The following is a 17,734-nucleotide window of genomic DNA, read 5'->3' on the forward strand; positions in this document are numbered from 1 at the left end:
GCAAGACATTTTTATGATTCCACAAGGAGGTTCCCCCCACCGTATTTTTAAAAATTCGTAATTTCGTAATTTTAAAAACTTGGGAAAACCTGAAGTTTTCTATAATATATGAAAAAAACAGACTCGCAAAATATTCGTCAATTGGTCTCAATGGATAAAAAGAATGCATTATATCGCAAACCATAACTTTCTCCATGCGACCTACATTGACTCGAATGTTTATAAAATATCCCTAACAAATTGTCTTATTGTATGTGCACTATATTATTAAGATTCGAAAGTCATGGTTTGGCTGGATTTTTACTTGTCCCGTAAATTAAAAAAAAATTAATTGTCCAAACTGTCCTAAGTTAAGACGGAGTTTTTTTTACCCGTGCAAACCGGGTTTTTTAACATGTAATTGAGGGAGGAAGAGCGAGAGAGAAAAAGGACTGACTCACACTCACTCTCGAAAATCACAATTAAATTATCTTATCACTCACACATGGTTAGTTTCCTAAAAAAATAATTAAAAATGTCGTTCTCAGCCAGTCTTGCCCCCCACTCGTCGTCCAGCCAGTTTCCCTGGACTACCCGCTTGGAATCACTGTTCTTTTCGTCTTTTTTCACCGACGAAGCCATTATTCGACCGATAGGTAAACAAATCTTGCATTATTTTATTTCTATTGTAAATAATAATAACTAAATTGATGCCAAGTTTACTTAATTGTAATACTTGTACTGATTCTATAGGTCCTAGTAAACATTTCATAATGCTAATTGCATACAATCGTTTCGCTAAGTCACTCCCCTCAAACATTAAACCCCCATCGATTGAGCAATTGTGGTCGAAATTGGAATCATTTTATGATCTGGATTTACTGGAGGTGAGAATGCGATTCGACTTCAAGCGTCTGGACAAACGAGTGGAATTTGCACTTCCGGACGGATGGATCAAGAAACGAAGTTAGTCTAATTTGTATTTCATTTTTTATTGGCACTTGTATTTTTGTACTTATGTAATTAATCTTATTGTAGAGAGATCCACGTCTTCGACATCTTCTTCGTCATCGAGCTCATCATCGAGGAAGAAGATCGTAAAGAGACAAATGCGCTATAGGAGGATTTAAGTTTTCTGTAAAGTCGATGAATTCAGGATCATTCCAAGCATGTATGTATAAAATCAAATACAAGCAACTACATGTCTTAATAAATGAATTATTGCAAAAACAATACATTTTCTCTTCTAAACAAAACCTTTTATACAGACCAAATTTGGATATTTTTTACATCTTTTTACTAAACAGAATCTAATAAATTGCTAAAACAATTAGAAAGTTTGACACTGCCCAAAAAAAATATTCTCGCTTAAACTAAACCCTACAATCATGTAAATCCGTTTTGTCTTGGTTTCATATTATACATATACCGTAAATTGCACCCAAACCTCATCACGTCAATGCCTCCATTTTTCTCGTCCCCATTATGCATATTTTACTCGCAACTTACATACTTATTTGCACACCTTCTTCTTCAATCCTTCCAGTTTAGCCAAACCAAACCACGACATGAAAATGTTCGATCGGCAAGATTGCGAAATGAGTCGAGATATATGTACGTATGGCAAAGAATCATGTTACGTACATGGCTGTGATTTCACTCCTCATTCATTCCACGCCTATCCTCTCCCAGTTTTAAAGCTCTCTTTAAAGAATAACAATAATAATACGAGTCGCGATTCTGAATAATATGCGAACATAGCATGCACGGTTCATATTAATAAAAACCCTCTATTCTACCACCGATTCGTTCTTATATAGCATACACCTTCATTAAATGAAAACCCATCATACTTCTTGCTTACTTACGTACGTAGGAGGACGTATAGCGGGCATAGCCACACAATTTTGGGTTAGCAACACCACACATTCATGATGATGCGATGTTTCAACCCTTTCGCATTTCTGTGTGATATTGTCCGTTAAAAATCCGTGTGTAGGATTCTGGTTTGGCTGGGGCTGCTGGAAGTCCTCCTGGGAGAGAACATACAGCTTACCGAGAACATTTGCCGATTTTGTCATCTATCCTTGTTCGGCGACTTTCTCTCTGAATGCTGTCCGCAGCCTGTAGTAAATTCGTGAAGAGGAGAAGATAATAATCCATATTTATTTACTTCGCCCCTCTATTTACTACGGACTGAATATGAGATCAGACGTTTAACAACACTCGGCCGTATCTCTGCCTGCTTCTCTCCGACGTCGATAATAATATCCCTCCTTTTTAATTACTTGGTAATTCAGAAAAACGAGTGAGATAATATTTATTTACTACGACGGTCTTAAAGGAGAGCATGTTGATTAAGATTTTCGTAGTTTACGGTGTTGGATCTCTTGTCCGCCATAATAATATTGTGTGTCTTCCAAAACATTCGGAGGGGCAGTAGTTAAGAGGGGGCAATTAGCGGAGTGAACATTTTGTGCGACTGAACTAAAAAAATTTTGGGAGTGAATTTCTTCAACTTTGCTTATTTATACCATTTTAGATTCATAGTGTGAATCTCAACTCCTACGCGATTTGGATGCAAATCTTCTAAAGGATTAAAACTTTAGACGGAGACAGTGTCCAAATTTTCGAGAAAACTGAAGAAAACAAAGTAATTTTTGGATGCAAATTTGCTAAAGGAATAAAACTTTAGACGGAGAGTGTCCAATTTTGGAGAAACTTTGAAGAAAAAAAAGTAATTATCAGCAGAAATTTCTACCGAAGGGGAGAGAGGTATGATACTTTTAATGATTGTATAGCTTGAAATATGAAATGTGTGCGGACAGTGGTAAATAAGTGGTCATTCATAGACGCATATTTCCAGGGGAGCATAAAATCCGTTGCAATTTTGAGATCTAATTTAATCCGACTGTTTAGTTGCCGTAGTAAACGAGTAAAAAATTAATTGGCAATAATAATTCGGGCGGGATTTACTTAAGATGGGAGTGGTTTATGTATTGTGTTCATAGCATAGAAACAAATAAGGGTGTCGTACATAGTAAACAAATTTACTTATCAGATTTTTTTGGGTGATAAGTATTATCTCAAAATAATCGGATACTTACATACCACTACTTGAGTATATAAGTAGTACACCAGTAACAATAGAAGTTCGGTTGCCATTGACTCAACAAGCAATTGAGATTCTCGACCTAAAAACTAATAAGAAAAAATAATAATAAAAAAAGTGACACGAAAAGGATCTCTCCTATTTCTAAAATTGGGCGACTGCGTGTAATCGCCCTTGCTAAAATTGTGGCTTGGTCTTGATATGTCTGCAGTGGTAGTGGTGGTGCGGTGGCGTCCGCTAAAAAAGTGTCCACCCACACACACACAACAATTTTCATTGAGGTGGTCGGTCTGCCGAATTGCAACTTTCTGTACCTGCTTGCATTTTACTTATTACAAACGATTATTGCATTGATGTTGACCATGGGAGCTAAAAGCCACCTACCCTTTTCTAGTTTTTTCGTATATTCCTATGTTCATTTTTACCTAGGAGGGACTCCTATAATAATATTCTTCCTTGGCAATAGTAATTTTTAATTTGATACGGCTGAACTTCCTGACATATCCAGATTTAGGACGCTACGGTTGTTAAAATTAGGCAAACTGCGTGTACACAACGCAATAAATAAATAAGTGGTACATTCAACATTTGTCATGTTGTTTTCACTCGTCGGAGGATCGCTTGATTTTCTGTGGGCTAACTAATCCTTAATTTTTTAAATATTTTTTTCAGAAATTTCTGTAAAATGAACAATACAAATTTTAACATCAATGAAGCGCCTGTTGTTGCGGACAAGGATACGGCGGTGCTGTATGCGTCCGAAATTATTAAAGGTAATTAATTTGACCGTGAAGAATTGCTATATTTTTTTCTGAATGGTAATTTTAATGTTTTTTTCCTTGTTTCAGATCGTCTCTACTTTGCCACCCTGCGAGGAAATTATCGACTCAAGTCAACCTTGAATACTCATTACTTCACGATAGACGATGAATTCATTTATGAAAACTTCAACTCTGATTTTGGTCCCTTGAACTTGGCGATGCTGTATCGATACTGTCAAAAACTGAATGCGAAATTAGCGGTATTAACCTTTATGTTTATTCTTAATACTGTGAAATTGTGGATAAGCATATGTATGTAAACACAATTAATGTACTATTAGGCGACATCACTGGCCAGGAAAAGATTAATTCACTACGCTAGTGCGGATCCTCAGAAAAGAGTAAATGCAGCTTTCCTAGTGGGAGCGTATTCGGTACGAATTTAAATCAGGGTTCATGGTCTGAAACTACATGGATTATATATATATATAGAGACTTTTAATATGTTCCTTTACCCACTTACAGATCATTTACTGTGAAAAGTCAGCAGACGAAGCATATCGAAGCCTACTTGGCCCAAACGGTCCACCATTTGTATCATTTAGGTTAATATAAACACATTTTAAGTCGAAATGATATAATATTTTCTAATCTGGAGTTTAATAATTGTAATATCCTCTGTAGGGACGCCTCTTTCGGCGCAGCTTCTTTTTACCTCACCCTGTTGGATGTTTTTAATGCACTGCACAAAGCGATGAAAAACAAGTTTTTTGATTTTCGAGATTTTGACGTTGAGGAGTATGAATATTATGAGGTTTGTGAGTTCTGATTCTAAAATATAGAAAAAATTTAATTAGAGCAAGCATAAATTGTGATATTCCAATTTTTCCTTTTATTTATGCAGCGTGTAGAGAATGCGGACTTGAACTGGCTAGTCCCGGAAAAATTTATTGCTTTCTGCGGTCCACACCCTAAATCTAAAATACTGAATGGATATCCTTTGCACGCACCGGAATCGTATTTTAATTATTTCCGAGAAAACAATGTCACCACCATTGTTCGTCTCAACAGGAAAATGTACGACTCCTCCAGATTCACTCGATCTGGCTTTCAGCATAAGGATTTGTTCTTCACTGATGGAAGTACTCCTAGTGATGCAATTATGAAACTGTTTATGGAAGCTGCTGAAAAAACTTCTGGAGCATTAGCAGTTCATTGCAAAGGTACCAATTTAGTAACATGACAAACACTTAAGAATATTATAATGAATGACAAACTAATTAATTTTTCTCATATCTAGCTGGACTTGGGCGGACTGGATCACTGATCGGTTGTTATATCATAAAGCACTTTGACTTCACGGCCCGAGAGGCTATTGCATGGGTCCGGTTGTGCCGGCCAGGGTCAGTCATCGGCTTGCAGCAAGAATGGTTGGAGGAGTAAGTAGCAACAAATTCTAAAACAATGAAACTGTACCACCTCAAAAGGATGCAAAATATTTATGGCGATTTTTTTTACATTTTTGCAGCAAGCAAGAATATTTAAAAGCGCAAGGCGAACAGATGAAACTAGAAAACAAAAAGAATAATAACGCGCCAATTCACAAGTTTACGTGGCCAATTTACAGCATTAAGCGAAAATATGGCAAATCAATACAAGATATTGAAAATGCTAATACTTCTTATGCGTCGGGTGACAAAGTTAGGTCAATTCTGGCCCAAGTTGGATCCATGAAGTTGAGTGAAGACGGAGAAGATAACAATGAAGACTATGAGGTATGTATACTCGCATATACATTGATCATTTGTTAAACAAAAGGACTAGTAAGTAGCGACAAGTTTTTACTGAAATTTGACTAATCCACTGTTATTAATTCATCAGGTGTCCTCTGGTGATAATGATGAAGGAAACGGAGATGATACCGAAGTGACGCAAGGAGATATGCTGAACAGAATTAAAGCACTTCGCCAGTATGCAGACATACCATTTTTTCACTCACACGCCGCTATGCACAGTTCTATTAAAATAATTGCATAAACAAATCAACACATATATTTACAATTTTTACAGAATGCCCTCTGCAATTGAGGCTGCTGCAACTGCATCAACAACCAACAAAAATATAGGCACATCCATATCAACCTACAGAAATGCTACTCGAAGGAACGGTAATATTTCTACCGACACTCGAGAATCCTCTCGATTGAAACGAGCAGCTGGGTCCAACGCCACAACCACTTCCAGTAAAAGGTATCGACTCCCACGTCGCTTACAATATCTCCTTCGTGGTGGTATATAGCTCTAGTAGTGGTGGTGACGTGGTGGTGATAGTGCTTGTCTAGAGTAGAACAGCTTGCACTACCATTGCACCGAAATACCAGGTTATAATAATTGCTACTCAATTTTTTTTATTTCGCTTACTAAACTACGACCAAAATTGACTGTCTCTCTGACTAGAAATTTATTTTAAAACTTTTTTCGCTTGTAAAAACTTTCAATTTGTACTTTGGCTCGCGTGCTAAAGCATTTTCTGGCGTTAATTCAATTATGTGATTTTGTTGGCTAGTCGGGACATTTTTTCAGTCGAAATACATTATATTAGAAATTGCGGGGCGAGACTCTGGTGGGGATCGTATGACGTATTTGATTATGAAATTGAGGTAGCAACATTAGGATTATTTAATTTGACTTTTGGACTATTAGACGATAACAAAGTAGATTTTACTTTATAATTTGTAACATTATCAAGGTGCTGGCCATGCTGCGGGATATTTTCCTTTTTAAACCAGCTTGCAAATTGTTGTGGGAAATAATAACGATAACATTAAAAATTGGTTGCCCTTCTTTGCCTCAGGATTACACATGTGTACATTATTTATTATTTATTGCACATTTTTTTAGTATTCCGCTGCTGCGTGGTGTTTTGTTGTGGGTGTTTTTCTTGGTGGTGTAGCCATAAACTAGTCCGTAGTGTATTTGTATGTATGTGAAAACGTGGTCAACTAATTCAATATTTAATATTGGTGGGTTTCTGATTTTTTCTCACGCTGCCGATTTTGGGAAACATTGGGCTATTAGACCGTATCGTGATGATGCTAATTGTGGGTCTGCACGGCTACTGACATTGTCGAAAGTGACGTTGCCTTCAGCCGAGTTAACTAGCTCTAACAACAACCCGCCCCCAACAAACCCTCCCTCAGAAACTAGTGAACTTGAAGCCCCCCGTAACAAATCCAAAAAAAATTATGTATGCAGTCGAAGCAGTAGCACCGGAATCGCTGACGGTGGTGTCACTCGTCCAGTGACCCGATCCGTCACGAGGCTTGCTTCACCGCCGCGAGAAATCCTCACCCCTTGTCCCAAGACTTTCCGCAGCAGCAAGCGTGCTCCTTGGAGTTCCACGACCACCACTGACTCTAACACCACCACGACCACGAAGGACAAGGTGTCGTCTGGTGTGAAGACGTCGGCAAAGTCTGCAACGTCCCTATCTCTTGGAAAACTTCCCCCAATCGCGGTACGAAACCCGTTACAAATTGTGGGCAAGAAGGATAAATCTGCGGCAAGTAATTTAAACGCCACCACCACTTCGAGAATGAGAACTACCTCGAAATCCAGAGCGGATAACAATGCCAACAACAACAACAACGATAACGAGAGTAACGACGTTACTCCCACCACCTCCAAATCTCTAGCTACGAAAAAAAGTGACAAAAAGGCTAGTGCCTCTGCTACAAATACAACAGGGAATCAAAACAAGACTACAACCGTAGTAAAGTAAGTGATCCACTTCACTTTGGACCTTATAACCAACTTACTTCAGGGGGAATACATAAGTCGTAACAAATCAATTTCTCCTAATCCACTACTACACACACTTCTCCTCCCCCTTTTATACCATCGTGTCAAGAATGCTTCTCAAAAACAAACAACAAGTGCTAAAAGAGCTGGAACTCAGTTTCACTTAAAAAATTATTAATTATAATCATGCACCACAGTCACGCCATGTTGTTTAACACGAGTGTAATACCTTTTCCTCGTAAAATTAACCAAACCACTAAAAAAATAGTAACAATTATGACCTCGGAAGACGATCTTTTTCTTGAAATTGGTGCTTTGAGGAGTCAATCATCGTCAACACATCATGCAGTTACATAGTTTAGCGTAGTCCATAAATATTTAGTGTAACTAATAATAGTCGTAGTAATTATTAGTCATAGACAGTACTAATTAAGCGTAAAAAAAGGAGGGGCAGTAGTCAGTACAGAGTCAGCACCATGGGCGTGGCAGGTGAAAGCGGACGTTTATTGTATGGCGTCCGCCTTCGTGGGTGGTGCTTATCTATGTTTCTCTGCCTGACCAACTCTCTTTTTCTTCGCCACCGCCGCCATCGCTGCTCACATTCAATTAATTATAAAAAATTTCTATCTAATAAATATATGTCTTATCTGCTCTCCTCTTCCTACTTCCAAGCTCGGAATGAATCTCTATTTATTTATTAATGCTGCTGATCTCAACACCTATTTAGGATTATTGTAGTCACGTCGTAATATTTAATATTTGTGGCCTCTGTAAAAACGTCAATCTCAGCTATAATCTTCTCTTCCTCACATTTTTCTCCCCCGTTTTTCCCAAATATGTATACAAAATAGAGTAAAAGAGCAAACATAAATTGATTTTAATCATTTTACAGCCATAAAATACGACCGACAAGTCTTCAACAGAAAAAGATCGCCCAAACGGTCAAAGCCACATATTCCCACCTTCTGTAATTATTATTTTTCGCCATGAAAGTGACACCGGTACTTTTTTTAATTGAGGACAAATTACATGACCTTCTTGTAAATATCTATGTGAATGTAAGTAAGTTCAACCAGTGTATGTATATAATGTAAGACTTATTATGTGACGATCTACAGATATTATAAACCTAATTCCAATGTAAACTGTGGCTCCATAATTTCAGTTATAATTTAATCTCCATATATGTAATAATACATACATAGTTTTACCTGGAGTCGGAAAAATTCCAAAGATCTTCTCATGCAGCAGACTACCTAGTCGACTTCTTAAAACAATCGTGAACAACACAAGTGGAATTTTATTTTTAAATTGTAGTTAAAAATAATTATGTAGGAAACGGGAAAGAAGGTATGATTATTATTCATCTTTTAAAACCAACCTAGTTGATGCATGCTTGCACACCAGGTAGATAATATCAAGATTTAAGTGGCTGTAGCCGGTACGAGTTACGTTTTTTCAATAGATTTTCATTTGTTCGTGATATATATTGGAAAAATATGTATGGATCTCAATAGTCGGAAAGGGACAAAAGTTATGAATATTTTCAGAAATGGGAAAAGCAAGACTTCTAGAGAGAGAGATTATTATTGTGAGACTACACATACGATATGTTTTTAATTCGTCGAACATGGAGTGCAAAGTAGTGAAGATAATTGTTAAAAAAATCGTTCTTTTACATGGTTTCAATTTACATATTTGTGGTAGGAAAAAAAGGACTACAAACATCACGCCAAATGAGCTAGTATACTTTTAAGTCATCCAATACCGAAAAAGTACCATATACAGAAGTAGTTTATGCAGTTTTAGTTTGTGTATGTATCTAGATTCAGATTTATCCTCCACAACTTGTGGACCACAAATAAAAATGTCACGCGTTATGTATGGACGGAAATTTCATGTGAAGTTTGACGATTGATTGATTATTACCACAATTAGATGAAAACGTAGTTTGTAGGAGTAGAATATAATGACTAGTGAACAACTTTATAATGGGTGGTGCAATTGTAAACCGTCTTTTAAAGTATAAATGTTATCTTTTTTGACTATCTATGTATCTATACATATGTACATGCATATATCTATCTATATATGAAATCATTAGAATCGTAATGTTTCCAATAATTATGTGAAAATTTCCTATCTTCATGTTGTCAAAATAAAAATCTCGAGGAGTCACAAGACAAAAGAGTTTTTCGTTATTATTCCTCATGAAAATGTATTTACTGTATTTACTGGTATTCATTTGCAGCTAGGTAGAATTTTAAGCTTGTTGAATTATACGTTGAATCTGAAAATTGGAAAAAGTTGATGAGATTACATACATCCACACCAAATTCTTAACCATCACTCTTCTCCCGGCAATTCGCGTTCACTTTTGCCTCTTCAATTTCCTTCTTTGTCCTTCGACCTCGTCGTTTTGGTTTTGGTGTGGGTGGTGGTAGTGGATCCTCATCATCCATCTCTTCATCGTCGGTAGGATCACAGCTCTAATAATGCAATGAAATGATCGAATATGTTAGCACCCTTACATTACAAAGTTTATTTCGAAATAGCCATATTTTTTTTAAAGCAAAATAAAGAATATTAGTACATACTGATACATTGTTTCCCGGATTTGCAAAAGCAATAGTGGTGAAATTGTCCCGACTTATATACTTTAGCTCCAAGTCGGGGATATTCTCCGGGGAACAAATGTTAATATCCGTTGATCGCGTGGTATGGTTGTAATATTGACGAACAAATGCAATAATTGGCAATAAGTCTCCTGCCGTGTAAGATGAACCGATTTGTCTGTGATATTGAAACGCCCTGATGACATCATTCCTGCTAGCTGGGTCCAATAACTGTCCACAAAGAACAAATATTTAGTAAATAGCAAAATACAGGGTGGTTTAAATGTCACGCTACAATGGAAAATTTTTCCCTGGGAAAAATCGCTAAATCTCCATTAGTGACAAGATTTTTGGTTGAGATTTTTATAAAATTATTAAAAACTGATGGAACACTGATGACGAAATTCTTGAAATGTTGAATTTTAGAGACAAAATTTTGGTAACTAATGGAAATTTACGATTTTTTCCCATCGAAAAATTTTCCATTGTAGCGTGACATTTTAACCACCCTGTATATTCAATTATCAGTGATAATAATTAATAATACTTAATTATACAAAGTAATATAATGAATAATTCTGATAATTGCACTCACATTATTGTTGGGTCCGTATTCTTGCACCCTTAGCAAGTACCCTGTCTTCGAGTTTATAGGGAAGAATGCCGCAAATGGGATCTCGTTCCTCTCTATTGCCTTATGGTAAGCTGGAGTGTCAACTTTTACGGCATAACCACACCCAAGCCCTTGACCAGATCCTTCCTGAAATACGATACAACCAATTCAAAGTTATGTATTAAACGTATAGACACTTCTCAATCATTATTTGCATTAACTCACCTCATCTTCATCAGATTTATTTTCAAGTACTTCACAAACGCGCTGTTCAACATCCTTTGAAGTACTAGCATGTCCCTTTCCCTTTGGTGTGTCTTCTTCCGGCAATCGTACCAATTTCACTTTTCGACTAAATATTACACATTTTCGTTAATTTAAGACTTCACCTAAAATAGTAAAACCGAATGAACCATGAACTACAGGTCACTCACCCCCGCTCAGTGAACACAAAATTAATTCCATGTTTTTTCTTCATGTGATTGTTGAGGAGCAATTTTTTATCGAAGCCTTCTGGACACATTGTACATTGAAACACACCTTGTGACACCGATCCATTTTCAGCATTGTTCTGAAATTAGAAATTTATGGATTGCACATTGCATGTGTCCATACTACAACGAAATATCATTAATTGATATTAATTAACATACCATCTGATCCTGATGTGAAACAGTACATCCCCCAAGATCCCCTTCAACAGGTGGTACTGCATCCAACTCGGAAATGTCGCCCAGCTCAGGCTCATCACTTATCATAGTTATCTGAAATGATGGTCCAACCCTTCCAAACGACGACTCAACAGTTTCCACTTCCTCAAACTTCCACATGTCTCGAACTTCAACGTTATTTTCCGTGTACCCCATTCCGTCCGCTTTGACTTGCCACTGGCTCATTTTTCCAGAAAGTGAGTACTATGATTTGACCTTCGGTTGAAGTCCAGTGAAAAAAAATAAGTAAGAATCAAATTAACTAAGAATTGAGTATTTACTTACAAATCAAGTTTACCAAAGGTTTCTTTTAGTAATTGTGATTCTTTGCTATAATGTTCGAAAATTTAGAAAACGGAGATTTCGGAGAGGTATTTTGTGATGCGCTTCTGTCGAGGTGAGAAGACGACTGAAAAACTGACTTTTTCCAGAGACCGACTCTTCAGTCCTGCTGAAAATGAAAACCCACAGCGTTTCTCTCGCTGAGTGAATGACCTCTGGCCGATCGTCATATTTCCTCACTCTCAAAATGAAAACAAACCCTAATTTTTCTATTTCGATTTCTGAATTGTAACAAAGTGATTAACTTTATTTCGAAAATTGGGTTATCGGTATTTTCATGATAACTAATAAAATGTGTGGGAGTGGTGATAAAAATATATGTATGACAAGTAGTATTTGTCATGATATTATGTTTATATTATGTTTAGATAAATTATCATTTAATATTGATTAGTCGATTCCGAACACTTTCGACGTTCCAAAATTTAGCTAGTAATTTTTACTAGCTATAAAAAATTGTATTAGCTAATACTTTAATTTATCTAATTTCGTTCAAGTCTCCTTTTTGATGACTAATAAATTTTCGTATAAAAACACGATTAACTTGCAGTGTTATTTATTTTATAAAGTTTTAAAGTCTCTAATACCGTGTAAAATGAAATAAACAAAGGACGGCAAAATTTAACTACAGAAACTTGACTACAGAAAATGTGATTTAGTATTATTAGAATTATTGCGACTCTACTAATAGCAAGCTTATGTGCACTTCTGCATTTTTTCTAAGCGAAAATTGAATTGTTGAAAGATATTGTTAATCATTAAGCATATGTACAGCGCTAATGGTCATAAATTCCTTAAATTACTTAAAGACTGGTCAACATCGCATTAAAGGAACGATAAGTTCCATTTAAGTAGCTCTGCAAACAGAATGTGAATGGCGTGGCATGGCACGAAATTTTGCATTGGTGAATTTAGGTTTGTTTTTTATGTCAAGTGTCAATAAATGTAAACAAAACGTGGAGTTGGATATAATCATAAATAAGCCATACTAAGTTATTAATGTCCAGGAATAAATATCATGATTCATACTCATATGCGTCATTACATATATGTAACGGTACAAAAGTAATAGATGAATTTATCATTGATATGATTAACTAAATTTGCTCCCGTTTATTCAAATTATGATTCAATTCCTGCCTCATTCAGTACAGCATCCCATGTTCAGAGATTAGATGTTTTATGAAATCCTTTACACTAATCAAGCAACCAAAATAACTTTTAATTCCACGATATTCTTTGACATTGAGTAGTAAATTGGACAAAAATACACAAGGGGTTTAACTAATTTCGCAAAAAGAAAGCCATAACTGACGGGTACTGTTCCTCTTAGGAATACATACGACCTTTGCAATATCAGATCTCGATGCCATTTGATATGTTGTACAACTATTTAGTCGTTCCAAGCTAGCTGTAAGCTGCTCTAGACTTAAAATCTCTTGAGATAATAAAAATCTGATATATGAATTGGATTTCTCAAGCGGTTTTGAATAAATACCAGAAGTCAATTTTTAATTACTTGCAAAGCAGATCAACATGGAAAATCTTAACAGGAAGAGGGTGGCGAAAATTTGTCACTAAAAAAATGAGTGAGAAGCATTACAGGAGTCGAAAGCGAACTTTAATTTAGTTCAAATTACTATGAAAACGTTCGTGAACCAAATTTCTTAAAAGATGTTTTATTTCCCCTAAATGGAGTCGAATCACCTTTCAGCAGCAGCTCATAGTGCAACAAGATCCAAACGCGTCTTAAAAACCAAACTCCACAGTACAGTGTTTTTGAAAGTTTTTTAAAATTTCACATTTCTCCAATACACACCTTTGGTCAACAAAAGATATTAAAAGAAAAAAGCTGAGATTGCAATTGAGTATGATAAAGCAACTATCTGACATCAAGACTATGCAAAAATTATGAAAATCCGAGCAAAATTGGATTTTTGGCATAAGTTTAACAGGGCATCAAAACCTGGTATTGCAAAGGTTGTACACATTCCTCCTCGGACTGCTCGCTGCACTTTGCCGATGTTCCAAATGATTGACAAATTCTTACTGGATATTTGATCGAACTGTTGCACTGGTCATGCAATGGATGACATAAATTAGCAATTCATATGCACTTATATCTTACAACTTTGTAAATAAAGGTGCACGGCTGTAAATATGCGTCATAAGATACATAATATTTTTGCATGACCTTAAAATGTTTCATGGGCGTGAGGCCAGTTCGTTTCTCGCCTTGTAAGAGAAAGCACTTCAAAATTTTTTCGTGTTAAAATGCCAAGGAATTTGCATACTTGTAAGTCCCTCCCGGATGTTGAAGAGCCAAATACATCCAATTATCCCATGTCAATAATCGGGAGAATTGTTCGTGGTCCGACACGTCCCCCTGACGTGTCGACTACCCCCCAAGACGAACAGAGTGGGGGCACGATTTCCCAACCTGAGACACGCCTAACAACCCTGCACCACGAGAATGAGACTGGGTCACGGCTTCGTGCTCGCCAGATTGTGGGGCCAACGCCACAAGGCGGAGATCCAATCCAGACGACGACTTTGCCAAAACTTGTCACTATCGCCGATAAGATTATGAATGGGAAGGTAATTTGCATCCACATACTTGATTTATAAATTCTACACCAAAATATATAAGGAATACAATTTCGTCTTTTGAAATCGTTAAGTAATCGTAATAAGTAAATTTGAATTGTCAATTTTCCGAAATCTTGTAAACGATCTTGCATCCTTACTGCATGATTCTTATTCTTATTAGCCTGCATCATCATCGGCAACAACAACGTCTATACCAACGTCGCATAATCCTGAGGAACATTCGCCAAGATCTGATCAAGATGAGACAAATGATGCCATAATTGAGGTAAGATGAGATTTTTCAACCCCTTCTCGTTAGTATAGATTGTGGTAGAACTCGGTGTTATTAACTTTCATCCTACATGCATACACACATTGCATATTTACTTGGGAGAAAGTTGAGAAAGTTTCCCCAATTTCACCACGCATTGTATTTCCTCATGTATAGATTCCGCCACCGCAACCCCCACGAACATCTGGTCAACACGGCCTGGCAAAAAATGTAGCGTCACACCCCATCGAGACATCGTACAATCAAGGCATGAAGCAACTACTAACAAACTGTGGCAACATTATGATTGCGACAGTATTTCCCAATTACAATGGAACCATTCGAGATGAAGAATCCGAGAATTCAAATCAAAATCAACAGCAAAATTCCGACTTCGTCATAGATATGACCTTGGGAGAGTCTAATGATAATGCGGAAGTTGGCGATAATGCTAATACTTCCCGTCGAGAAAGTATTCCAAGACCATTTTCAGCTCGAGTCAAATCCGCTTTTCTCGATTGGGACGACATCGAATCAGACATTGAATCAGAAATTGAGACAGATGATGAAGATATCGAGGCTCAAATTCCATCCACGCAGAAACCACAACCACGGCGTGACCTACTCGCTACGTTGGACGATGTCGGCCAAAATGAGACTCCTCCCTTGCAGGATGAAACATCAAAGGCACGCATCTCACGCCCCGGCGGGGGTGGAATTGCAAATCTGGTCGGTCAAATGATGACCGTTCAAGCAGCAGGAAAAAGGATGCTGAATGAAGCCGAGATTAACCGGAACTTTTTCCTGGGATCTCTCCAATCTCTGCAAACCGTCATCAACGTGGGGGCATGTCAGTTTTTGAGCCCTTTCATAATTACAGAAGACGAAGGCGTCTTTAAACCGCAGACTAATGTTGTGCACCAGGTGAGTCAGAGTTCTTTAATTGTTTTTGCATGCACACTTTCACGTGAGACACGTGTTGGTAGAAAAATGTCGTGTCAAATGTTGGTTTATTCCTACTTATTTATCTCAGGTGATTATCATGTCATCCTTGTTTGTTCAGAATGTTTGTGTCAACCTTTCAATTGCAATATGTAAAAACTCGAAGAATATTTACTTTTAATAGCGCATACATATCCACATCGAACAAGATCGATTTAAGCTATTGTTGTATGAGTCATTATTATGCATCTAAATCCGGACTCGGTTTCTACTCATGAATTCTGCACAATGCTATTTTTACGATGCTATTAACGTGTATGACGTCAGTGTGCACCATAATTTGTTACTTCCTGCAACCACGTCACTCAAAAGCATGTTTTGTGTCGCAATGACCTTGATAAGGCATCAGGGATTGAAGCGTCCTATGGCGATGATACTCGATTCCTTGTTAAGGCGACGTTTCGATCACGACGCTATGCAAATTTTTATGGTGTTAAAAATAATGGACAATTCGAAATAATATTAAAATTCTAATGGACAATTTCTTGCACAGACAATCGTGACCACTTCTCTGTGCGTTGCTACGGCACATAAAACGTACGAGGCTTATCGGAATTGGGAGTTGGTGGAATTGAAGGAAAATCCGGAATCTGGCTTGGAATTCATGATCCATGCAACAACGGCCCTGCTGCTGTGGTCCTATCTCTTCTGCGTGACGCTGAACCGATCCAAGTTTAAGAAAATCTACACCAACTTCCGGATTCGGTCCGCTGATCTCGCCAACGAAATCAAAAATCGGAAAATAATGGTACTGAATTTTTTTTAATTAATCGTTTTCAAATAAGACAAGAATTTGGGGGCAAGATTTTTGCATAATTGTTCAACAATTATTGTTGCATGCATTGTCGGGCTAATTGAACGATTTACTTCATTTTTCAAAGTATTTTACATATCATGCATATAAGTAAAAACTGAAACCACCTAAGAATATTAGTTTATTTTCTTAGCGGAGCATAACTGGTAGCTATTTTCAGCACATCATTCATGGTAATATTGTAACGATCCTTTCCTGATCCGATGATTATCCCAAGCAGTAACTGCTTTTGAGAGGGCGACTTTGCCTTCACAGGCTTCGACACAATCATATTCCTCGTAAATAAAACTCCAAATATTCCTGTCTTTGCAATTTTCAAAGGTCTCGTTCAGTCGTTGACAGATGTTAACTCTTCGGTTCCACTTCCAACTTCCATACCCAGTTATTTTGGTGCAATTACTAATGTCGTTGTTAAAGCAACCTGCAAGTAATTAAGCGCAAGTTACAGAAATTTACAAGTAATTACAAGAACTGTACGTTAAGATAAGGATTGAAAGTTGTGAAATAATTTAAATAAAAATCTCACGTGGCTCGGCTGCCTGTAGTTGTGAAACGCACATGCAAATTAGTATCCACATTATCTTAAGTAATGGCAACATATCTGTGAACTACTGTGAAGGGTAAAAGTTGAGTTCAAAATCACACAATTTGCAAAGATAGACTATTTCTGGGACTGAAGGATATGAGTAAAAGTTATTCAGATTGAACAATAGTACAATTAAAGTTATTATTATTATTTTATGGAGTTTGTCATCAACTATGCGGTTAATATGTAGTACATTATGTACTGTACATATGTGTAGTTCTCTGATCCTAATTATGCCTCATGCTTATGACGGAGATAATTTATTGCCGAAATATAAAATTATAATTGTTTTCACAATCATCATCATTTTCTGGATGTTTAATTTCCCAACTAATTTCAAACATGCGAATTTTGCACTTCAACTACATTTTGAAAATTGAATCTTTATTTTGCAGCTTTTGATTTGTACATCTCTGATGACTCTGGGATTCTTTGGAATCACTAATTATGTGGAATGGGGTAGCACGCTTTATTCTAAAGGCTGGATAGGACTGGAGAAAGAAATTATCAAGAAGTATCGCAAAGTGAATATTAATCAT

At 36.8% G+C, this 17,734-nt stretch overlaps 3 protein-coding genes across 9 annotated transcripts; 2 read left to right on the top strand and 1 right to left on the bottom strand.

Moving 5' to 3' along the window:
- Positions 1–392: 392 nt before the first annotated feature.
- Positions 393–1,312, top strand: LOC110856874. Its single transcript, XM_022105458.2, has 3 exons — positions 393–635; positions 733–945; positions 1,018–1,312. Exons 1-3 carry the CDS (start codon positions 515–517, stop codon positions 1,107–1,109), a joined length of 426 nt encoding a protein of 141 aa, XP_021961150.1. The 5' UTR covers positions 393–514; the 3' UTR covers positions 1,110–1,312.
- A 638-nt stretch (positions 1,313–1,950) lies between these two features.
- On the top strand, positions 1,951–9,834 carry LOC110856687 (dual specificity protein phosphatase CDC14C). Of its 6 annotated transcripts, none has more exons than XM_022105189.2 (13): positions 1,951–2,754; positions 3,764–3,864; positions 3,940–4,112; positions 4,194–4,286; positions 4,378–4,457; positions 4,537–4,666; positions 4,757–5,075; positions 5,153–5,291; positions 5,381–5,627; positions 5,734–5,822; positions 5,923–6,102; positions 6,931–7,629; positions 8,546–9,834. In XM_022105189.2, the coding sequence occupies exons 2-13, from the start codon at positions 3,777–3,779 to the stop codon at positions 8,622–8,624; spliced, it is 2,316 nt and encodes a 771-aa protein (XP_021960881.1). In that variant the 5' UTR covers positions 1,951–2,754; positions 3,764–3,776; the 3' UTR covers positions 8,625–9,834. The 6 variants fall into 6 exon arrangements, 5 of the variants coding, with proteins under 5 accessions (XP_021960881.1, XP_021960882.1, XP_035713199.1 ...); XM_022105190.2 differs by having other exon boundaries at positions 1,952–2,754; positions 7,108–7,629; XM_035857305.1 differs by lacking the exon at positions 1,951–2,754 and adding an exon at positions 3,153–3,666.
- LOC118437878 lies at positions 9,243–11,994 on the bottom strand. Of its 2 annotated transcripts, none has more exons than XM_035857307.1 (7): positions 11,877–11,994; positions 11,535–11,807; positions 11,316–11,452; positions 11,107–11,233; positions 10,864–11,028; positions 10,251–10,499; positions 9,243–10,142 (listed from the first exon to the last, which is right to left on the bottom strand). In XM_035857307.1, the coding sequence occupies exons 2-7, from the start codon at positions 11,775–11,777 to the stop codon at positions 9,993–9,995; spliced, it is 1,071 nt and encodes a 356-aa protein (XP_035713200.1). In that variant the 5' UTR covers positions 11,778–11,807; positions 11,877–11,994; the 3' UTR covers positions 9,243–9,992. The 2 variants fall into 2 exon arrangements, with proteins under 2 accessions (XP_035713200.1, XP_035713201.1); XM_035857308.1 differs by having other exon boundaries at positions 11,890–11,993.
- Between the last annotated feature and the right edge of the window lie 5,740 nt (positions 11,995–17,734).

Source organism: Folsomia candida, unplaced genomic scaffold (genome assembly GCF_002217175.1).
Source record: "Folsomia candida strain VU population unplaced genomic scaffold, ASM221717v1 Fcan01_Sc017, whole genome shotgun sequence".
NCBI classification, from domain to species: domain Eukaryota; kingdom Metazoa; phylum Arthropoda; class Collembola; order Entomobryomorpha; family Isotomidae; genus Folsomia; species Folsomia candida.